Here is an 18,152-nt window from a genome sequence, read left to right on the forward strand (position 1 = left end):
TTTAATTAAAGCAAATTCCTACCTTTTTTTCCAAGAAATTAATTTTGGTGGTAATGCTCTAGGCACTAGCAGGTCAGGATATGCAAATCCTCTTTTAAATTTTGGGCAGTTGTGTGATGAATGTCTTTATTTTATTATCCTTTAACTGCCCCACCCTCACCCTTGAATTCATGGTTGTGGAATAGCCTGGTTGTCACTGGAGATTACATAAATTGCTCTAGTTCTTATACTAGAGTTCCTTTTGTGACATTTTATTAAAATTTCTGTGCATTATCATGACTAGGTAACGTATTTTGAGATAAACTAATGTCTTTGTTGTTTTAGTTTCCAAATGCTTTGTTTAAAAGATTTTAAACCTGAAGAGGCAAGTAGGGTTCCTGTCTGACCTGCATATCACAGACCACTGTGCTTTATTTGAATATTGAGGATTGAGTCTAATTATTTTAGTTAAGATAAACCATTTCAGTCCCCTGGAAATTAAATTCTTGTGCACTAGAGGAATCAGCCACAGTGCCAGCAATGCCTGAGGCACTTGCAGTGGCAAGAAACATTAGATGAGAAATGCAGATGAATCGCACTGTGCTGTAGAGAAGGGCGAAAAAACCTCAAGTGCCGCTGGAGAGCAGCCTCCTCCACAACCCTGCTTGTCCGCTGAGATGGGGTAAGCAAGATGCATTGATCGGGCGTCACAGAGGGGCTTCTCTGTGCCAGCTAAGAGACTGGACTATGCTGCTCCCATTGCATTGGATCTGTCCTGTTTCTGAGGAAGAGCAAGGGAGACAAATAAAAGAAAAAACTCAGAAATCCGAGTCAGTTGTGCGTTTGGGGAAAAAAGTTCCTTCTTGAGTTCTGAGGTGTGAGAGTTAATTATAGTCATCACACTACAAGTGCTCAGAGGACCATACTGATAGTCTTCCCCATGGCCTGTAAAGCAGAAAAGTGTTTAGCAAATTCAGATTGCAGTGCTAAAAAGAAGCACTGCAGAGAACCATTTGGGCTGGCTTCATAAAAGTTCTAGAATCAAACATTAGTTCTCTTAACTCCAGAATTAAATATTAATTGTAAGCCTTAATTAAACACCTAGAACTAAAATTAAAGCTATTTAAAAAAAAAAAAAATCTTCCTGTAGTCTGTCAGCACGAGTGAATCTGCCACCTAGTAAGCTGTTTTCTTGTTGCTAAGAAATAACACCTGAATTTGCCTAAGTTCAGGCTACAGCTGTCACGTCATACTGTATCTCTGTCAGCAAGACTAAAGGTCCTCAGCTGACTTGTTTTTTGCAGTTTCCCTGTTACGCACAGCGATCCAACCTTCTCTCGCGATAACTGAAGAGGTCGGGTTCTTCAGATGGCCAGTCCCAAGGCTGCTTCCCTGTTGCCTGGATTTTTATGTGGCTCTTCTCTGAACCCCTCTGCTTTCTAAATCGTTGAGGTGTGGGCCTGAGAACCAAGCCCTGTTGTGTGGTCCTTACTAGAGTTCTGACCAGTGCTGTGGACAGAAGTAAGGATCTTTCTGCTTCATGCCAGGGACTGCAGCAGCCCTGATAGAATCTCGAGAATCGCTGAAGAGGCAACGAGTAGAAGCAGACCTCCCGCATCCCACCCCCTGCATGGTCGTGTTCCCTGGAAGTCGGTGGCAGACGCTCACCCCAGTTGAAACCTTGGTCACCTGTGGTGGAGGGGAAGGCTGTGTAGCGGCATTGGTTTTCCTGTAATGTGGATGAGAGCCTGTTCTGAACAGAGGATGTCATCGTCTTTGCTGTGAATCTTCTGCAAACACGCCTAGTTTGCCGTTTGAGGTGGTACTTGTGAACTTACTTTTCCAGTGACGACATCAATGAAGATCAGAGTCTGTGTGCTTCTGGAGGGGTTTTATGGACACGTTTTCTTTTTTTTTGTGTGAACTTACTCTGCCGCTATTTTGAAGCGTGGTTGTTAGTAGAGCCTTCTTGATGCAGTACATCAGAAAGATATGATGGTATGTAAATGCTTGAGTTGGCATCTGTGGCTAGGGGATGGGGAACACTCCTTTTTCTAGGAAAATGTTTTCCTTTAGATAAACGAAAATCCTATTGTTTGGCTGAGGGGTGACCTCACACATGGGCAAAAGGTTAAGAGGCAGAAAGGCTTATCCATTTAGCATGTAGGATTCAAAACCAGGCATGCTGCCAGTAAGCTCAATCAGAGCAGAGGATGCATTTTTAAATAAAGTTCATAGTGGCATTTTTTAAATGAGCAGGAAGTTTTCTTTCTCTAGTCAAAACCTAGATAACTTTAATATCTCTTTCTTTGGTAATATCCTGACATTGTCCATGGATAGGAGACCCCCAGAGGAAAAGATAAGTGATAACGGCTGCCTGTGTCAGCCTGTTCCCAAAACAGATCATCTGTCCAGCAGACGTCAGTGGGAGTCTGCCTGACAGAGGGTTGTGTGCACAGAAACCAAATTGAAGGATTGGGATCTAAATAAGATTGTGATCTTTGACTTCCAATCTGTGTCATAACTTTTCCCTGTTTATTTCAATATTTGAGATCTGACAGTGTGCCATCACTCAGACCGCTCAGGATTTTTCTTTCTATGTAACATTACTGGCTTATTTAAAAAGAAAAAAAACCCAACCACCACCACCAACAAAAAAAACCAAACAAAACAAAACTAGTGCTTTTCACTTTTCAGGAGTTTGGTTATAGAAGACAGCACTGATGATAACCAGTTCTGAAGGAAACCGTTCCCAGACTGGGAGTTCACAGCAATATAAAGAGGAGTTGTGAGTCTTAAGAGGGGTTGCGACTGCAGAAATAGTTGTCTTAAGGTTACTTGTATTTCAGAGGAGGCAGCATGGTTCATAAAGCAGATGGCACAGGAAGGATTGCTCAGAGAAAGTTTAGACTTAGTAAAATCCAAAAATCAGATTAAGAAGACAGATGGGATTCTGGATTGGAATGCTAACATGTAAGGGGTTTTTTGGTCTTTTTTTATTTCACTTTCCCCAATTATAACCTTGGAGATGCTGGGGTTTTTTTTATATAGCTGACAATAAATTTAGTACTAGAAAAGTGAGAGGGAGTTACACTTAGCAGCTGCTTTCACTGTAACTGGTAGTTTTGGTTTGCGCTCATTTGAAAAAGAAGATCTGATTGCTGAAAGAAGACAAAGGACTGTAACTGTAAGAAAAGAGATTTAGGTTAGACTTACTTGCTTGAGCATACACATACAGCAACCTTGATCTCTTTTGTGGAATGTAACCCTGTATTTGCTGTTTTCCCACTAATCTCCTTTTCCCACTTTGCTTTGGGATCCTTGAAGCAGAGTTGCAGGGTTTCCCAGATGGCTTGCACTATTTAACATATGCAAGTGGCCCATTCCTAGCTCCACTTTTAGACAGGGACACGCAGTCTTTTTGCCCATCCGGGCAGGATATCTTTGCCCGTGGTTTATCTCCTGGAAATGGACAGTCATTATAAGTAGCTCTTGCTTTGGACATGAAACATTCCTGTAGGAATATAATGGCAGGGCATGCGCTAGTGGTGCAGGCAAATTACCCTGGCTCTACCTGTGCACACCTGCGTTGCGCTGCAAGCCAGCAGGGAACCACGTGCCAGACAGCCCAGGCTGAAAGAGTCGCGTTCACACCGCGCTGGTCAGGAGCCAGGTATATTAGACAGGGCTGTCGGCTCGGGCGTAGCCTGTCCTGAATGTGGCTGGCCGGTCCGGGGAGGTTAGAGACATCACAGCTGCCCTGGGTGAATTCATCAGCCCGGGGTGTGTCACCTCAGCCACCTCTGCTTTGCTCTGTGGTGAGGAAACGTCAGTGCTGTGCACCCTTACGTCCCCTTCCTTCCTTCAGGACCTCACTAGTAGCACAGAGGAAAGCTCTTTCAGAGCTTAGTGATTGAATATTCCTGCTGTAGTAGAAAATAGAAAGCACAACAGTATCACAGATCTGTGGAAGAATGAAGGACGCTTCTCTTTAGCAGTTCACGTTCTCGGAGTTCATCTTCTGCAGTGTTTTCAGTTCCCTGCCTCCATTGTGTTCCCCGCTTACTGCGGATGTCCTTCCTTCTCTGAGTCCATGTGTCTTTAATTCTGTGGGAGCTCCTTGCTGTGGTAGGCTCAAGAATAATGTATCTGCTTTATCCCCACTGTTTTGCTGAGAGTGCTAACTAAAAAGTTTGCCAGATATTTTAAAGACTCTATTCCTTAGCTAATAATGAGTCTTCTAAGCAACTTTTTCTAATTAAATACTTCTTGTACTGTACCTAATGCTTCAGTCTAAGACCTCCCTATTAATTTGAGGTCAGACTGATTTTAGATCACTTGCTGTCCTTACTCTGCTCTCTTCTTTCCCTTCTTCAGTCCTTCCGTTCTTCAAGAAGTGCCTGAATATCTCCTAACAATTCTGAAACTTACTGTGTAGCTTTTTCATAGTAGTCTCTCTTTATAGATTGTTCTCATCACTCTCACTGTTTGAGAGGAAGTTTTCTTCAACAATTTCTCTCCAGTTTAAAGCTTGTAATCATTCTGTTGCTGTGGAAATTACTGTGATAATGCAGGTTTAGTGTTCATGACTTCACTGCTGTGTTAGATAAGACGAAAAAGGAGCTGTTGCGTGGGAGAAAGCTCCGAATTAAGCAAGTTGTATACATTTCACACGTATGTCAGGGAAGATAACACATGAAAAGGAATTAGGGTTGTTCAGGCTGCTTGGATTTTCTCTATCATCTTGGGGAAAAAACAAGTTAAATATTAAAAAGGAAGAGAAAAAAAGTCCAGTGTCTGATGTAGGGACTGTAGTTTGGAACAGCAGTTCCAGTCTGTTGCCTTTCAGGACATCAATCTTCCATCTTGGGTGATGCCCTTTGTCATTTGTTTGGAAAAAGGATTTTGGAAACCCATGTCCTTCCTTATCAGAAAGAGAGAAGGATGCAGACAGAAGCCCCTAAACATCTATAGAGTGATGGATAAAGGAATTTCCTACTGGAGACCCATGGCTAGCTCTCTTGTTTGGGAAGAGAGAGCTGGATTTGTGTATACAGGAAAATTTTTATTCATCAGTCTTCGTCTCTTGATCAATTTTAGTAGTAGTCTCTATTCTAGAATTTTGGATGTCTATAAGGAATTAAATAGATTTGATACTTCTGTTGTTTTCTTATCCTCTTCCTTGATTAGTATTTAGTATTACAGAGCTCCTTGGTTCCTTCTTATATGTGGTTGTTTTAGAAAAGGCTAAACTTTCATGTTACTGAAATTGCTAACCACAATGTTCAGCTTGTCCTGTTTCCTTGCTTTTTCTTTAATGCATGACCCATTATTCTTAACCGCATCTGTTCTTCAGCATTCTTTGCTAGGCAATTCAAAGTGGGAAACATTAACAGCACAGCTATCTGGCTTTGGATCTAAGCGCATTGTTCCTGCACATTTTGAAAATAAAAACTTATATTGCTTTTTGCCCTCACGTTTGTAAATACATGTACAGTTTGTAAATACATAAATACATATGCGTTCCTCCTTTGATTAATGTGTCCGCCTTTCACATGCACAAGATTTCCCAAGCTGCTTGGTGGTCAAGGCAAGGTTTCTAAGGAGGCCTTCTGTATGTGCGCACCAGAGCGTATGGGCACTGTTTTTCTATATATGTTGTTTTCTTTGACTACTAAATGCAAAACTGGGAACAAGTCCAGAATCTTTAATAGCTGGAACGTATTTCATGCTGATCCCGTCTAAACTGGCATCCTCCATTGCCAAGTTCTGAAGTGAGGGCTGCGATGATAATGAATTTCTCTAATGGGGTTTTTGTTCAGGGCTGTGTGATATCTATATTTTCTGTAATGTAGGATTCAGACAGAAGGTCTCTGCTTATAAAAGGGCCCAGTATCTTTCTGGCTGAAATGTCCTTAGGACAGAGGTGCTGATGTTTTTGTATTAGATCCTGACATCCTTTAAAAATTTTATGTTGTTACAGTATGTTTCTCGGCATACTCAGTTGTGTCATTTCAGTATTGAAATTCACAACAGACATTTGGTTAAGTTCTTTGTTGTTCTTGGTGTTACGTCTTGCTGGCTCAGGGCTTACACCAAAATATGTTCTTAAAATTCTAATGCACAGTAGTAATATAACAGAACTGTACCACCGACACTGTTCTTTAGAAAGCAATGTATTGTCTTTCAATATATATGCTCTCTTTTCTGGGCAGCACATGAAGAAATGAGTTGCACATGGAGTATAAGCATCTTGCTTGTTAGCGGCTGAATTCCCCTGACACAAAAAGGGAGTTTGCAAAATATCGTCTACTACCTTGGGGAATGGAGTAAGCTGAGGTAGGGGACTTCATGCAAGAACAACAGAATTTCCAAAGATGAGGGCGAGAACGAGAGAAAGGGGAGAGTGGGAGAGAAAAAAGAGGGAGGGAGGTACTCATTTAGGAGAACAAGGCCGCTGTAAATGAAAAAAATCCAAGGAGTGGCTTGGTGAAGGCATTGGACTGTTGCTGGGTCTTTTCAACACAGCATTGCATTTAAGTCATAGTTACTGAAGAAAGGCAACAGCTGCTACTACAGAGCATGAGGCAGAGGAACTCTTGGAGGGGCAGAAAAATAATCATAGATATAGAGGAATGCCTTCCAGCGGGACTGTCTTGCATAAGCCACTCCACTTTATGTAACAAAAGCCTGGTGACACTATGCATGGTTTAGTCATAGGAGTGCCCTGGAGTGGACAAACATTGTACATCTGGAAACATTTAAACAAGTAATTAGTTTCTGGAAAAACAGCAAATTACTCAAGGAAAATGTAGTCCATTGTGTTAGCTTCTGACTGCATGTCTACAAGATGTATGATTCTCCTGACTGCCTTAACCATCACTTCTTTGCTTCTCATACCCACCAGTTGTGTGTGGGGACAGGCAATTACGGTAGTGGCAGGGCTGACAAGCAGATATCGCTAGGGGCTATGATGTTTTTTGCCACTTTGGAAAGAGGACCAGCGAACAGGGAGGCAAGGGAGAAAGTGTTCCTCTCTTCCTCACTGCTAGCACTCTGCATCCCACCTGGTCGCCCCGTGCTTTGAGGACAGGGACCTGATCCTGTGGGATTTCACCGTCTTGGATAGACATCACCAGGGAAGTCCTGCGCCAGCTGGGGAAATCTCTCCCACTGGGGTTCAAAATCTCCAACTAAACACAGCCTGCTCTGTTGCCCACTTTCTTCCTGGGCTTCCATCACAGCAGATTTCCTCTGTTCCTTTGCTACACAAAGAGAGAAATGTTTTAAGGAAAGGGTGAGGGAGCACAGCCCACTTCCAGCCTCTCCCCGCTGGTGGTGGAGAAGGCTGACTGGAGCAGAGGCACAGCAAGGCAGGGACCTCACAGAGTTACAGTGCCGTGCTATTCATGACTAATACATGATGTTTGATAGCACACACATTTAGAAATACGATGCTGCTGTGAGATCGACATGTTGCCCATCAAAAGGAATATTGCCTGCCCCTGGCGATGTGCTGCCCCGCCACATGTGGGTCGTAGGTGGAACGTAGATGCCTCCACAGCTGGGATTAGCAGTAGAGCAATAATTCAGGACCTGGTGTGGCTTGTGGCAGAATCTGCAGTGTCTCTAAAGAGTGACTGCCTGAAGTGGAGAACTGCAGGCCAGGACAAGAGGTCGTACTTGGCACTAAAGTGTCAGAGGTTAGCACTGAACCCCGTGTCTTTCTGGTCATTGGTGTGCTAGCATGTTCTAACTGCTGCCTCCTGCAGAAGCTTTTCGGACGATAATTGCTGTGGTTGTTTGTCATTACAGAAGTAACGCTGAAGGTCCATGTCAGCGATGCCAGCACACATCAGCCAGTAACTGAAGCCTTCATTGAGATTTTTACCAACCAGATCTCCATTGCATCTGGAACCTCAGGAGCAGATGGCACTGCCTTCCTCAAGTTTCAGTATAAGTTGGGCAATCAGCTGATAGTGACTGCTAGTAAACATGCATATGTGCCAAATTCTGCACCATGGAAACCTGTAAGATTGCCTGGTAAGAGATCTTTATTTTTGTTCTGAGGTAAGATTTTGCATCTAAAGGAAGTTACGCAGTTTTGTGTGACGTGTTTTAACATTTGTGATCCTGGGTGGGAGGAAGAATGGCTGTGCATTTCGAAAAAAGCAAGGTTTCTTCCTTAGTTAAACTGTGGCATCAGGGCTGTGCAGAGATTCGCTCCCCTCCTAGCTGTCCTTGATACAGTGCTACATCAGTTTTCAAACCACTGTTGGTGCTCTTACAGCTCCACAGAAAATACAAATCTATTCCAGATCTTTTTCTTTATGGGATCGCTGTTTCAAAGTGCTTTTTTTCAGCAGCTGTGATGTACTCTCTCCCAAGGTGTAGCAACAACTGTTGCACCATAGGCTGTAGCGTACAAAAAAAGTCCTGGCCTTTCAATGCTTGGCTATGTCCGTAGGACAGTTTTAATCTGCAGTTATGTTATCCAGATGTAAGGATTTTTTCTAACTTAATTAGCATGGCTTGTTTCTTCCGCAGGCAACCAAATATAACAATAATACTTGCATGTTAGTTTTTACCAGAATGCCTCAAAATTTTATGGGAAGTGGGAGACTTCACATTAGTTGTACAGGAAGGGAAACTTGAGTCATGAACATTGTTTCTGTACTGCTAGATAGAACAGATTGAGGGTGGCTTTCAGACCTTGAGATTTAACATCTAGATGAAGGTCACCTCCCCAGTTTTCATCTGCCTTTCCTTTAATCCCCGGCCACAGTTGGGGTCCAAGTAGTTTGGGGATGGTCCCAGGCTTGTATTATACCCAAATCACACCTAAATATCACCTCAGATTTGATAATTAGCCCAGGCCAAAGCCATGCCAGGTTTTAAGTGCACTAATATTTAAATAGTATAAATGATCACAGGGCAGTGTTCAATCCCATTCCTTGGCTCCATTTAATTTATTAATATCAACATAGCCAGAGGGACTGTGTGACTTGCCGCAAGGTCAAGCAGCAAATGCATTTTCAGATGGGGAAAGGAACTGGAATCTCTTCAAACCCAGAATTATGCTTTAGATATTTCAATATGCTGTTTACTTAGCTGCATTTGCTTGCTTAAGATAAGATAGACTGACTTCTTCCACGTTTCCTCTGCTGTATTCTGCCATGTTTTCCAGCTACTTCATGGAGCTATAGCAAAGACTAAGCCAGGCTCTTAGGTGCATAGTGAAAGAATAAGAAGCAACTGAAATGAGTTGCAGCAAGGAGAGTTTCAAATAAATAAAAGGGAACAATTCTTTACAGCAGCAGTAGTCAAAGATTTGAACAGCTTGCCCAGAAAGGTTGTGAAATCTCCATCTTTAAAGATATTCAAAACTCAACTGGACACCCCCCTGCTTGGTCGAAGCAGGTGATTTCCAGAGGTCCCTTCCAACCATGATTGTTCTGTGACTTTAGAAACTTCCTTGATGTTTTTTTCTGTTTAAATAAGATGAAGTGCAGCTTCCTCAGCATACTTCATGTACTTCCTTAAGACACAATCATATATGATTAAAGCATGCAATAACCTTTTCTTGCCTGAACCTTTTCTTGCCTTGTGTCTCGCATCTTTCTGACTCATACCCTAGATCTTTTGAATGCGACCTACTCTTCCATGGCCTGGAGTTTGTTTGGTTAGGTTTATTGCTTGTTGCTTTTTTCTTAAATATTGATTTTTGAGGGAAGGGAATCAAACATGGCATTATTGTTTTGGTAAGTCATTGAAGTTTAAAGAGCAGTAATTGTATTCAGTTTCCACAAAATCTTTCTTTCCACGTCTGAAATGTGAGCTTACTCAGAAAATAGATTCCTTTCACCTCTGATCTTCCTCCTCTGAAACTGGTAGATAGTTTGCCATTGATTTAATTGGGAGTAGAATCCTTTCTTTTGCTTTGGTACCTTGAACTTAATCCTTTCTTTGATTAAAGAAACAACAAGTTACAACTTGATACACCCCATGTAGATTTAATAGGGTTGTTCTTTGAATTACTCCTTAAAAGGGACATGACATAAAAGTTGAGGCCCAAGATACTTAGGCTGTTACTTTTTGTATTGATTAAGATGCCTATAGGCTTAAAAAAAACTTTCCAGGAACTGTTCATATTTAAATGCCTATTGTGCTTGTAACCAGCACAGTATAGAAATTTTGAAAACCATGGAAATTTTGTTGTTGTTATTTTTAATCTGGGTTGAATGATGGGGAACAGGCAGCATATTTAAATCTGGATTTTTGCAGTGTGCAGTCTGGGCACACGTGTACAACGGGATCCTCATTTCCCGAAAATGCCTTTTAACAGTACTAGTAGTTGTCACCCCACAGAGCAGATGCCGTGCTGAGCAGCGTTCCACCCACAGGAGTGGTTTAAGCTAACATGCCATCCCGTGTGCTGTGGTAAATGAACTATAGATACATTTACTTCAAATGTGGAAATGACAACCACGAGCAGGGAGTAGGTTTGAGAGCTGTAGGGTGGTAATGTTTAAAGTGTAACAGGGTTTTGCTGAAGGATTGGGATCATTCCATCACAGTCAATATGCATTAGTTATAATCTTATGCTGAAAAGCTGTGCAGCCACTGAACTCATGATACTATTGTAATGGCTTTAAGGAGTAAGCATCGAGGGTTTTCTGTTCTCATAATTCAGCAGAAATGAACTTTTCTTATATTAACCAAAATAATTGCTAGCTCTTTACCGCTTAAGCAGGAGGATTATTTATTTACATAGTGATAAATGGTAGGAGGAAAAGATTAAGATCTCTTTTTCCATTAAACTATTTATCAGCAGAGCCCTGACTCCACTTATTAACAGTTCATTAATTTATCATCACTTGAGTTGTTGAAGTGTTCATGACGGAAGATGTGCTCATCTATCTTCTCTTAGCTATGTATAGATTTTTCTTTGTAAATAATTTGGAAGAAAAAAATTTGTGACTGGTGGCCCATATTTTAAGAGGACGTTTTTGGAGCATTGTGTGCAATGAAGAGAGGGAAGCTGCTGGGGCAGCACGGTTCAGACTAGCTGGTAGGGTCAGTCAAAGCAAACCATGGTATTCACTGTGGTGAAATGTAGCTCTAGGAGCAGAGGATGCTCGTGGTATTTCTGGGAGAGGAGAGCTCATCTGGAAAGCAGTGACTCTGCAGAAGACATGCGAGTCGTGGTAGATGAATGGTTGAAAATAACCTCCCAATGCAGCACTGCAAGAAAGCAGAATAATCTGATCCTTAGCTGTAAAATAAGGTAAAGACTGAGAAGGCGGAGTATAGTATTTCAGAACTTGTCCTTGGTGCGGCCACTCAGGGAAAAGTGTGTGCTGTTCTGAATCCACGCTTCAAGAAAAATGTTTAAAACTGCTGCGTTGTATCAGGAGTGATTAAAAGGTTGGAAAATATGGCTTACAGGGAAAGACTTGCAAGTGCTTAATTTATTTTGTTCACCAGAGAGAAAGTTCATGGGGTAATTTGATCATAGTCCATCAGTACCCACATAGAGAACAGGAAACGGGTAAGAGAGAATTCTTCTGTCTAGCAGGCTTGTATAAAAAGAAGATCAAATGGCTGCAAGTCTAACCTCAATAAATTTTGATGGGTAAAAAGGCACATAGTTTAACTGCCCTCATAATTATTTACTAGAACATCGATGTTGCGGTGTGTTCTTCACCACTGGACACCTTTGAAAGAAAATCGGATTTTTTCTACATCATGTTTTCTAGTTTAAGCACAGTTATTGGATCTGAAGCAGTAATTAATGCAGGGAAGGCTGTGGTTATACAGGAGTAAGATTGGATCATCACAGTCATCCTTCTGGCCTTAAAAACTGTGACTTTCTGCCTTTGTCATGCTGAGAAAAGATTGTGCAGAAAAGCCCAAGGGAAGTTTAGGGGTTATATATGCATTATAGTCTGGCATATATGGAAGAAGATGTTGGCATGGTTTATTGTACTGAGCTCCCCAGGGTGTCTAAATTATATTAGCTTTCTTCATACAAATTAAGTTATTGGAGTAAAGACAAACAAATTTTGTAATTGTGTGGCCTTGGTGCTACTTACGCTAGGCTTTCCTACTTATGTTGCCTGATGTGGAGATCTGTTTCACATGTAGAGAATTGGAAAGAAAATTCTCAGCTCTACTTGCAATAACATGATATTTTTTTTTTTTTTAATGTTCATATATGTTGCTAAGACCATCTTTTAGATGGTGGGTCTTATCAGTATGTTTCTACTAGTTTCTTCTCATTTCTCCTGTATTTCTCCCAAACACTAAAATTTCTGATCTGTAAAAAGAGAATATATTTCTTAAAACAGAAATAGTATACCGTCTCCTTATTTGTAGCTAACATCTCTATGGTCTTTTGGATTAAGTAATACCTATTAATTTAGAGGAAGTCTGTGAAGCTCCAGAAAATCAGAAGAGCTTGCGCTGTTCTTTTATTAATCAGTTCTGGAAATGTCTTCCTCAGCTTGTGGTCACTTCAGAATGGGATGAGTACTATCCAGGTGCAAATGTGGGATGCTGCCCAGTTACCAAAAATTAATCTGCATTAATCTCCTCTCCTTCTATCTTTGAAAGCCATGCATGGACTGCAGGCAGGTCTGCTTCTTAACTCTTTTCATGGGTGCAGGACTCAGATGTGCTCGGTGGTTAATTCCGTACGTATTTCTGGTCTTCTGGGTCTGAAGAACTTGGCATGAAATTATATGATGTTCTTCATTCTCCGAAGATGTCTGTGCATACAGACACAGCCCCCTGTAAGGAATGTTAGTACCCAGTGGCAAAGGAGGTCCTTGTAGGCAGATTTCTTGCAGCAAATACCATTTATCTGTCCCCTTTCACACCACTGGTAGAGTGAGAGTGGTTCTGCTATATATAGCACTTCTGTAGTGTAGGTGGTGACTCAGTAAGGACATGCTGTATTTTAAAGCAAATTATTCAGACTTATTCATCATACTTTGCCTTTCTGTATGACTTTTTATGTAAGCATCTCAAAGTATTTAAAAGTTAAGTTTCATTAAAATCTTCCTGAGGTAAGAAGTATAGTCGTTTCACAGAAAAATAATTCAGTCAGACTGAGTTAGTCTTTCACTCCTCTTTATGTAATGACAAATCTTTCTGTGGAGCTGGGAATTATAACCCGAAACCCAGCTTTACACTCCACTCTTCTGCACTTTGAGCTACCATGCATGACTTGCAGGAGTCAAAGCATAGACCATGTTATTTAGTTCAATAATAATTACCCTGGCAATTTAATTATTTGGTTTAGGAAATGCACGTGGTTTCTGTCATGTATACAGTATGATTTTAATAGTCTGGGTGGCCTGCTTTTGCAAAAATATAGAAGACAGTAAGTGCTGTTGTTGTTGTTGAGTTATGTTTATAAGAATTCAAATATATCCCACTTAAACCACTTCTCTCCCACAGTGTTCTCTTCACTGAGTCTCGGCCTTCTTCCTGAACGCTCAGCTACTCTAATGGTCTATGACGATGTAGTCCAGATTGTCTCAGGATTTCAAGGTATGCTGTTTTTTTGGAAGTCAGAATTGAAATTTGAGTGACACTAAACAAAAAGCCTGACAGCTCAGTACTTTCTGAACTCTATTCCATGGGTGAGACTGGTATCTCATGGGGAGTGCTTCTGAGTTCCCCAAGGAATACTCCTCTGTGGGATGGTTTTACCAAATTGATTAATAGCTAATTTCATCCCTAACTGCTGTGACTAGGGAATTTGAGTTACTTGGTAATAAACAAGTTTGGGCTTTAGTGTGCCATTTGAGAGCTAGAGATTAAAATTCTTTTGCTATCTGTTGGATGTTTTTTCATCTAGCCTCATTTAACCATCCTCGCAGTAAACATGTTCTGATGTTCTTACTGTCTAAGAATTTTATCTGGTTTTATTTTGTTTCTTGCTTCCTCCTGTGAATGCCTTAGAAATTTAGGGCATAGAAAAATTGAAAATTTGTCATATCTGCATTGTTGTATACCCTATATAAACTTGCTTTTCTTACGTACTTCCTGTGGACCCCTTATCAGACTGCCTGCAAACCCACGTACTACAGGATGAAACCCACTGTACTAGGAGAATAAAGTTCAAATCACCTTTTCATGAGGGCAAGCGCAGAAGTTAAAGCAACTGTAGTATCAGTCAGATGAACACTGTGTTTTCTGAATTGCACAGTAAAGAATAAAATGATCATCTGACCTAGGGATCTGACTAGGAACTTAGCCCAATTCATGTGATAGCTGAGGTAAGTCTGTTAACAAAAGAACAGAAGTTTTTAAAGATACCTTGATGAGCCAAAACAAGGGACATCCTTCCTGTGAGCACTCTTACTGTGCATAAACTGTGTCTTATTCATGTGTATTACGATTGCCATCATTTTAAACTCTACCAGATAGTTAATAAACAGGGGAATACTACCTTCAATAATATTCCAAGATAACCTTGTTTTATCTGAGGGAATATAATACAATTATACCTTCCTGACATCTTTTTTTACAGTTAGAAACCATCCAGACACAATAGGCTCTTCATTAATGATAGCACTAGATACGACTGGAGCTGAAAAAGCACTGAACAAATTAGGTAGCTGATAGAACGCTCAGAAGGAGCTGGAGAACAGCACAGCTGCCATATGTATATTCTGCAGTTTGAGAGCTGATGCTATCTAATGGGGTGAATTAGATGGACGGTGAGCTGTGTTAAACCACAAGGGATTCCATTAGACAAACCATGAAACATTGTTTACCAACAGTATTCTACTAACACGGTGTTTTAAATATTCTTATGCAAATGTGCTAATATTATGCAATTAACTTAAAAAGAACAATCTTTTCATGTTTACAGCTTCCTTTCTTCATAAAACAAGGGATGTTAAAGGGCTAGAGGGACATTTAACAGCCGACTGACACTCATAAATATTTTGCACATAATCTTGCTCCCTTCAGTGAATTGATCTAGGGTGTTCCCAATATATTTAAATTAGAATACTATAACTCGTTCTGCTGGTATAGCAGAGAAAGAGGATAAAGGGGTGCCCAGAGTATTCTAAGGGTTGGGATTTGAACTCTCAGTCTTGCTCAGTAAAAACTATTTTATGGGACCAGCCCACACTCCTTTTCTTGGGAATTCTCTTGTGATGAAACCTAAATGAAAGACAGCCTAGACATTGTACCAGCATTTGAATGGAGCCACTCTAGTCTTGATCCAAAATCCTTGTGACCTAGTTTTAATCTGTTACTTCTCCAATTTATTTCCCAGTAACTTCACACTGCTTCAAAAGAGCTGATCAGGAGTTTCCTTAGTGCAAAAACGAGAGCAAACAGAACTCATTATACCAGGAACAGACTGGGAACACTGGTGTTTGAAGCACCAGTCAAAGGGAAAGAAAGGCCTCTTTAGTACAGTAAGTTACCAGTTGCTTTTGAATAATTGATCAAGCAAGCAACTTCTTATGCAATTGAGAAGTTTGTCTGAGTTGATGCAGCCAGCTTCATTTTCATGATGGCATTACAATCCACTGCTGTGCTCTGTCAGTAATTGCGAGGGATGGAGCTTGCCAGCCACTGGGTCATTTAAGTTATTTAATACCAGCACTGTGACAAGCTGAACTTCAGTATTCAGTGAATGGGAGCTGTATGGGTACTCTCTGTCTGCCTCTGACATGAGCAATCAGAGCATGAATTGATGATACTTCAGCTATTACTTCACATAGATTGAAGTTCAGATGCCAGTGTGGTGCCATGTGTCACACATCCAGCATGACAAGAGGTGCCTTGCAGGGACTCCTTGAGATGGTTACATCTTCAGGCATGCGCTGGCAAACTGGAGCTGACAGCATTTGAATCATGGTCGGTGTGTTGACAAGAGGATGTTTAAAGAAGATAAGATCAGTGCTCAGCAGTCCTTTACCTCATGGCACTTGCCAAGTGGAGAGAGCTCACGTGCCAGTTTTATACTTAAGTGTGTTTGGGTTTTGTAAGTCAAAACTAAGTATCTTCAGCAATAGAAGCAATAATAATAATCCACTCCCAGTGATAAGTGTTGACTTGTTGAAAAATGCTCTGAGAGTCTGGTCAGCACAAGTCTTTCTCTCCATTTTACCACTTTCAATTCCCTCAATAAGTCTATTCCCAAATATGCCCCAAAATCCTCTATGCCTCTGCTAAAGGAGTACATTGGATTATCTTCTACCAAGGTGATGAGAGAAGGTGAAAGCCTTGGTAGCTGCTTCCCTCACAAGCCTTTTGCTGGTAGCTCCCTGTCTTCTGCCCCTTTGAGGTCTCTTGCTGGGTTTGGGGAGAGCAAACTGAGGAGCTGAGGGGAGAGTCAGGGTGAGTGGCAGGTTTCAGGTGAATATTGGTATCAAGGAGTTTGTTAATCTAGGGTGTGAATTAACTACTCCGCACTGATTTATTGTATGTATATGCACTAGCTAAAGAGGAAGCAGTTTCTTCCACCTTAAAACTTGCATCCGAGTTGATTGCTGTGCAGGTTTCCTGCCAGGTTTGGAGTTCAGCCATAGGAAAGCTTTGCATTGCCTGTAGGATTCAAGAAACTGAGGTTAGCTTTCCGAGTCCTCCCTATCTAGTTAAAATTTGGCAGCTCATGGCTCTCCCACTGCTACAGAACAACCATTTTTTAGAGAAAACCCCAGAGCCTCCACATAAACTACTGTGTTACTGACTCAACAACAGTGCCTTTGGTTTTAATTCTTAATTAGTTCAGATCTTCGGAAATATAATACCATTTCTTGGCAACTTGAAAAATTCATCTCAGCCAGAGATTTAGATAGCAGAAAATCCTACAGTTTTACATTGAACTGTTAGTGATAATCCTAAGGCGGGTTTCTCTGTTGTGGTTTTTTTCCTGTTTTGTTACTGTGGATGCTTATCCCTGTGGGCTGTAGGAGCCTGCTCAGCAGTGCAGTCAGAGGTTCCCAAGTGCTTGAGCAGATCTGTCCCTGAAGTACAGCAAACTACTACGGTATTGGCAGAGCACTCAGGAGATAAGTCTTCCCCGAGTTCATTGCAGTCAATTTATTTAGTCTCTTACGTTATTTTCCATTTAAGCTTAGAAATTGGGTAAGGGAGCTTTTGTCCTGTTTTGCACGGGTGTCGTTTAATGACTATCTTAAACACTTAAGGATACTGCCAGTTTGGAGAGCCTGGTGTAAATACTTCAATGTTTCAGAAATTAAAGAAGTGGTTTATAGCTTTTTCTTGCAGAATTACCAAAGAAATGACAGGTAAACAATGATCAGCTCTTTAGAGATACTTGCCCACCTACATAGCAATTTTTGTTGGCCAATACAAAGTTTGTTTGGTGGCATTTTAAGCTTTCACATAGCTTTCACGTACTTTCCCGCTAGAAAATAATGCAAGAAAAAGATTCCAGTCTCCTGGCTAATGACATTGGCAGTTATAAAGCTTAGGAGTTGTGAGTCAAGCTCTTTAATCTTTCTCACAGTGAAGTTACATGTAACCTAAAAGTGCTGCCAGAGACTAGGAGGGGAAAAGAAGCAAAATTATTTTGAGTTGACATCTTTGACCCCCATAGTCAAAAGTCAATTAAGAAAAACTTGCTTGCCTCTTGATTTTGTGCTGTGTGGGGAGTGTTCTGTGAGTATGCAGAATGAGCTCTGGAGACTACAATAGCTTTTGATTTAAAAATTAATTTGCATGTTGCACACAAACTTGCAGATGGACTCTTGCTGTGTGTTGCTAAACAGTATTAATGGCGAGCATCCATTGAAGAATACTATTGACTTTATAAACTGGGATTTAAACGAGACATGAAACGCAATAGTACATGACAGTCTTAAATCATGTTGCAGCAAAGACCCTTCAATTAACACCTAGTGATCTTGAAAACACTAAAACTGTACAAGACAGAGGAAAAGAGATGCCAAGTAATCTGGTTCTGTTTAGATGTGTTCTTTGCGTGGGAAAATATGGAAACTTCTCACCCAGGCTTTGTCAAGTGAATCTTTTTATCCAGTGGTTTAAATAAAAACTGACTATTATCTCAGTACTAATGATAGTTAATGTGGTCAAAGCTTTGTAAAAATTAAATACGGAAATTACAGAAGTTAATTGGGACTACAGGGAGAATCAGTCTCTTAGAAAATCAC

General features: G+C 40.9%; 1 protein-coding gene across 1 annotated transcript in view; it reads left to right on the forward strand.

Moving 5' to 3' along the window:
• The window catches only part of FAM171A1 (family with sequence similarity 171 member A1), a 90,676-nt gene that overhangs the window by 47,803 nt on the left and 24,721 nt on the right, over nucleotides 1-18,152 (forward strand). The window contains exons 2-3 of the mRNA XM_075705983.1: nucleotides 7,795-8,022; nucleotides 13,444-13,536. Of these exons, the coding sequence (XP_075562098.1) occupies nucleotides 7,795-8,022; nucleotides 13,444-13,536 (321 nt within the window). The remainder of the gene's footprint in view (nucleotides 1-7,794; nucleotides 8,023-13,443; nucleotides 13,537-18,152) is intronic.

The sequence above is a fragment of the Pelecanus crispus genome, chromosome 2, assembly GCF_030463565.1.
Source record: "Pelecanus crispus isolate bPelCri1 chromosome 2, bPelCri1.pri, whole genome shotgun sequence".
NCBI lineage: Eukaryota > Metazoa > Chordata > Aves > Pelecaniformes > Pelecanidae > Pelecanus > Pelecanus crispus.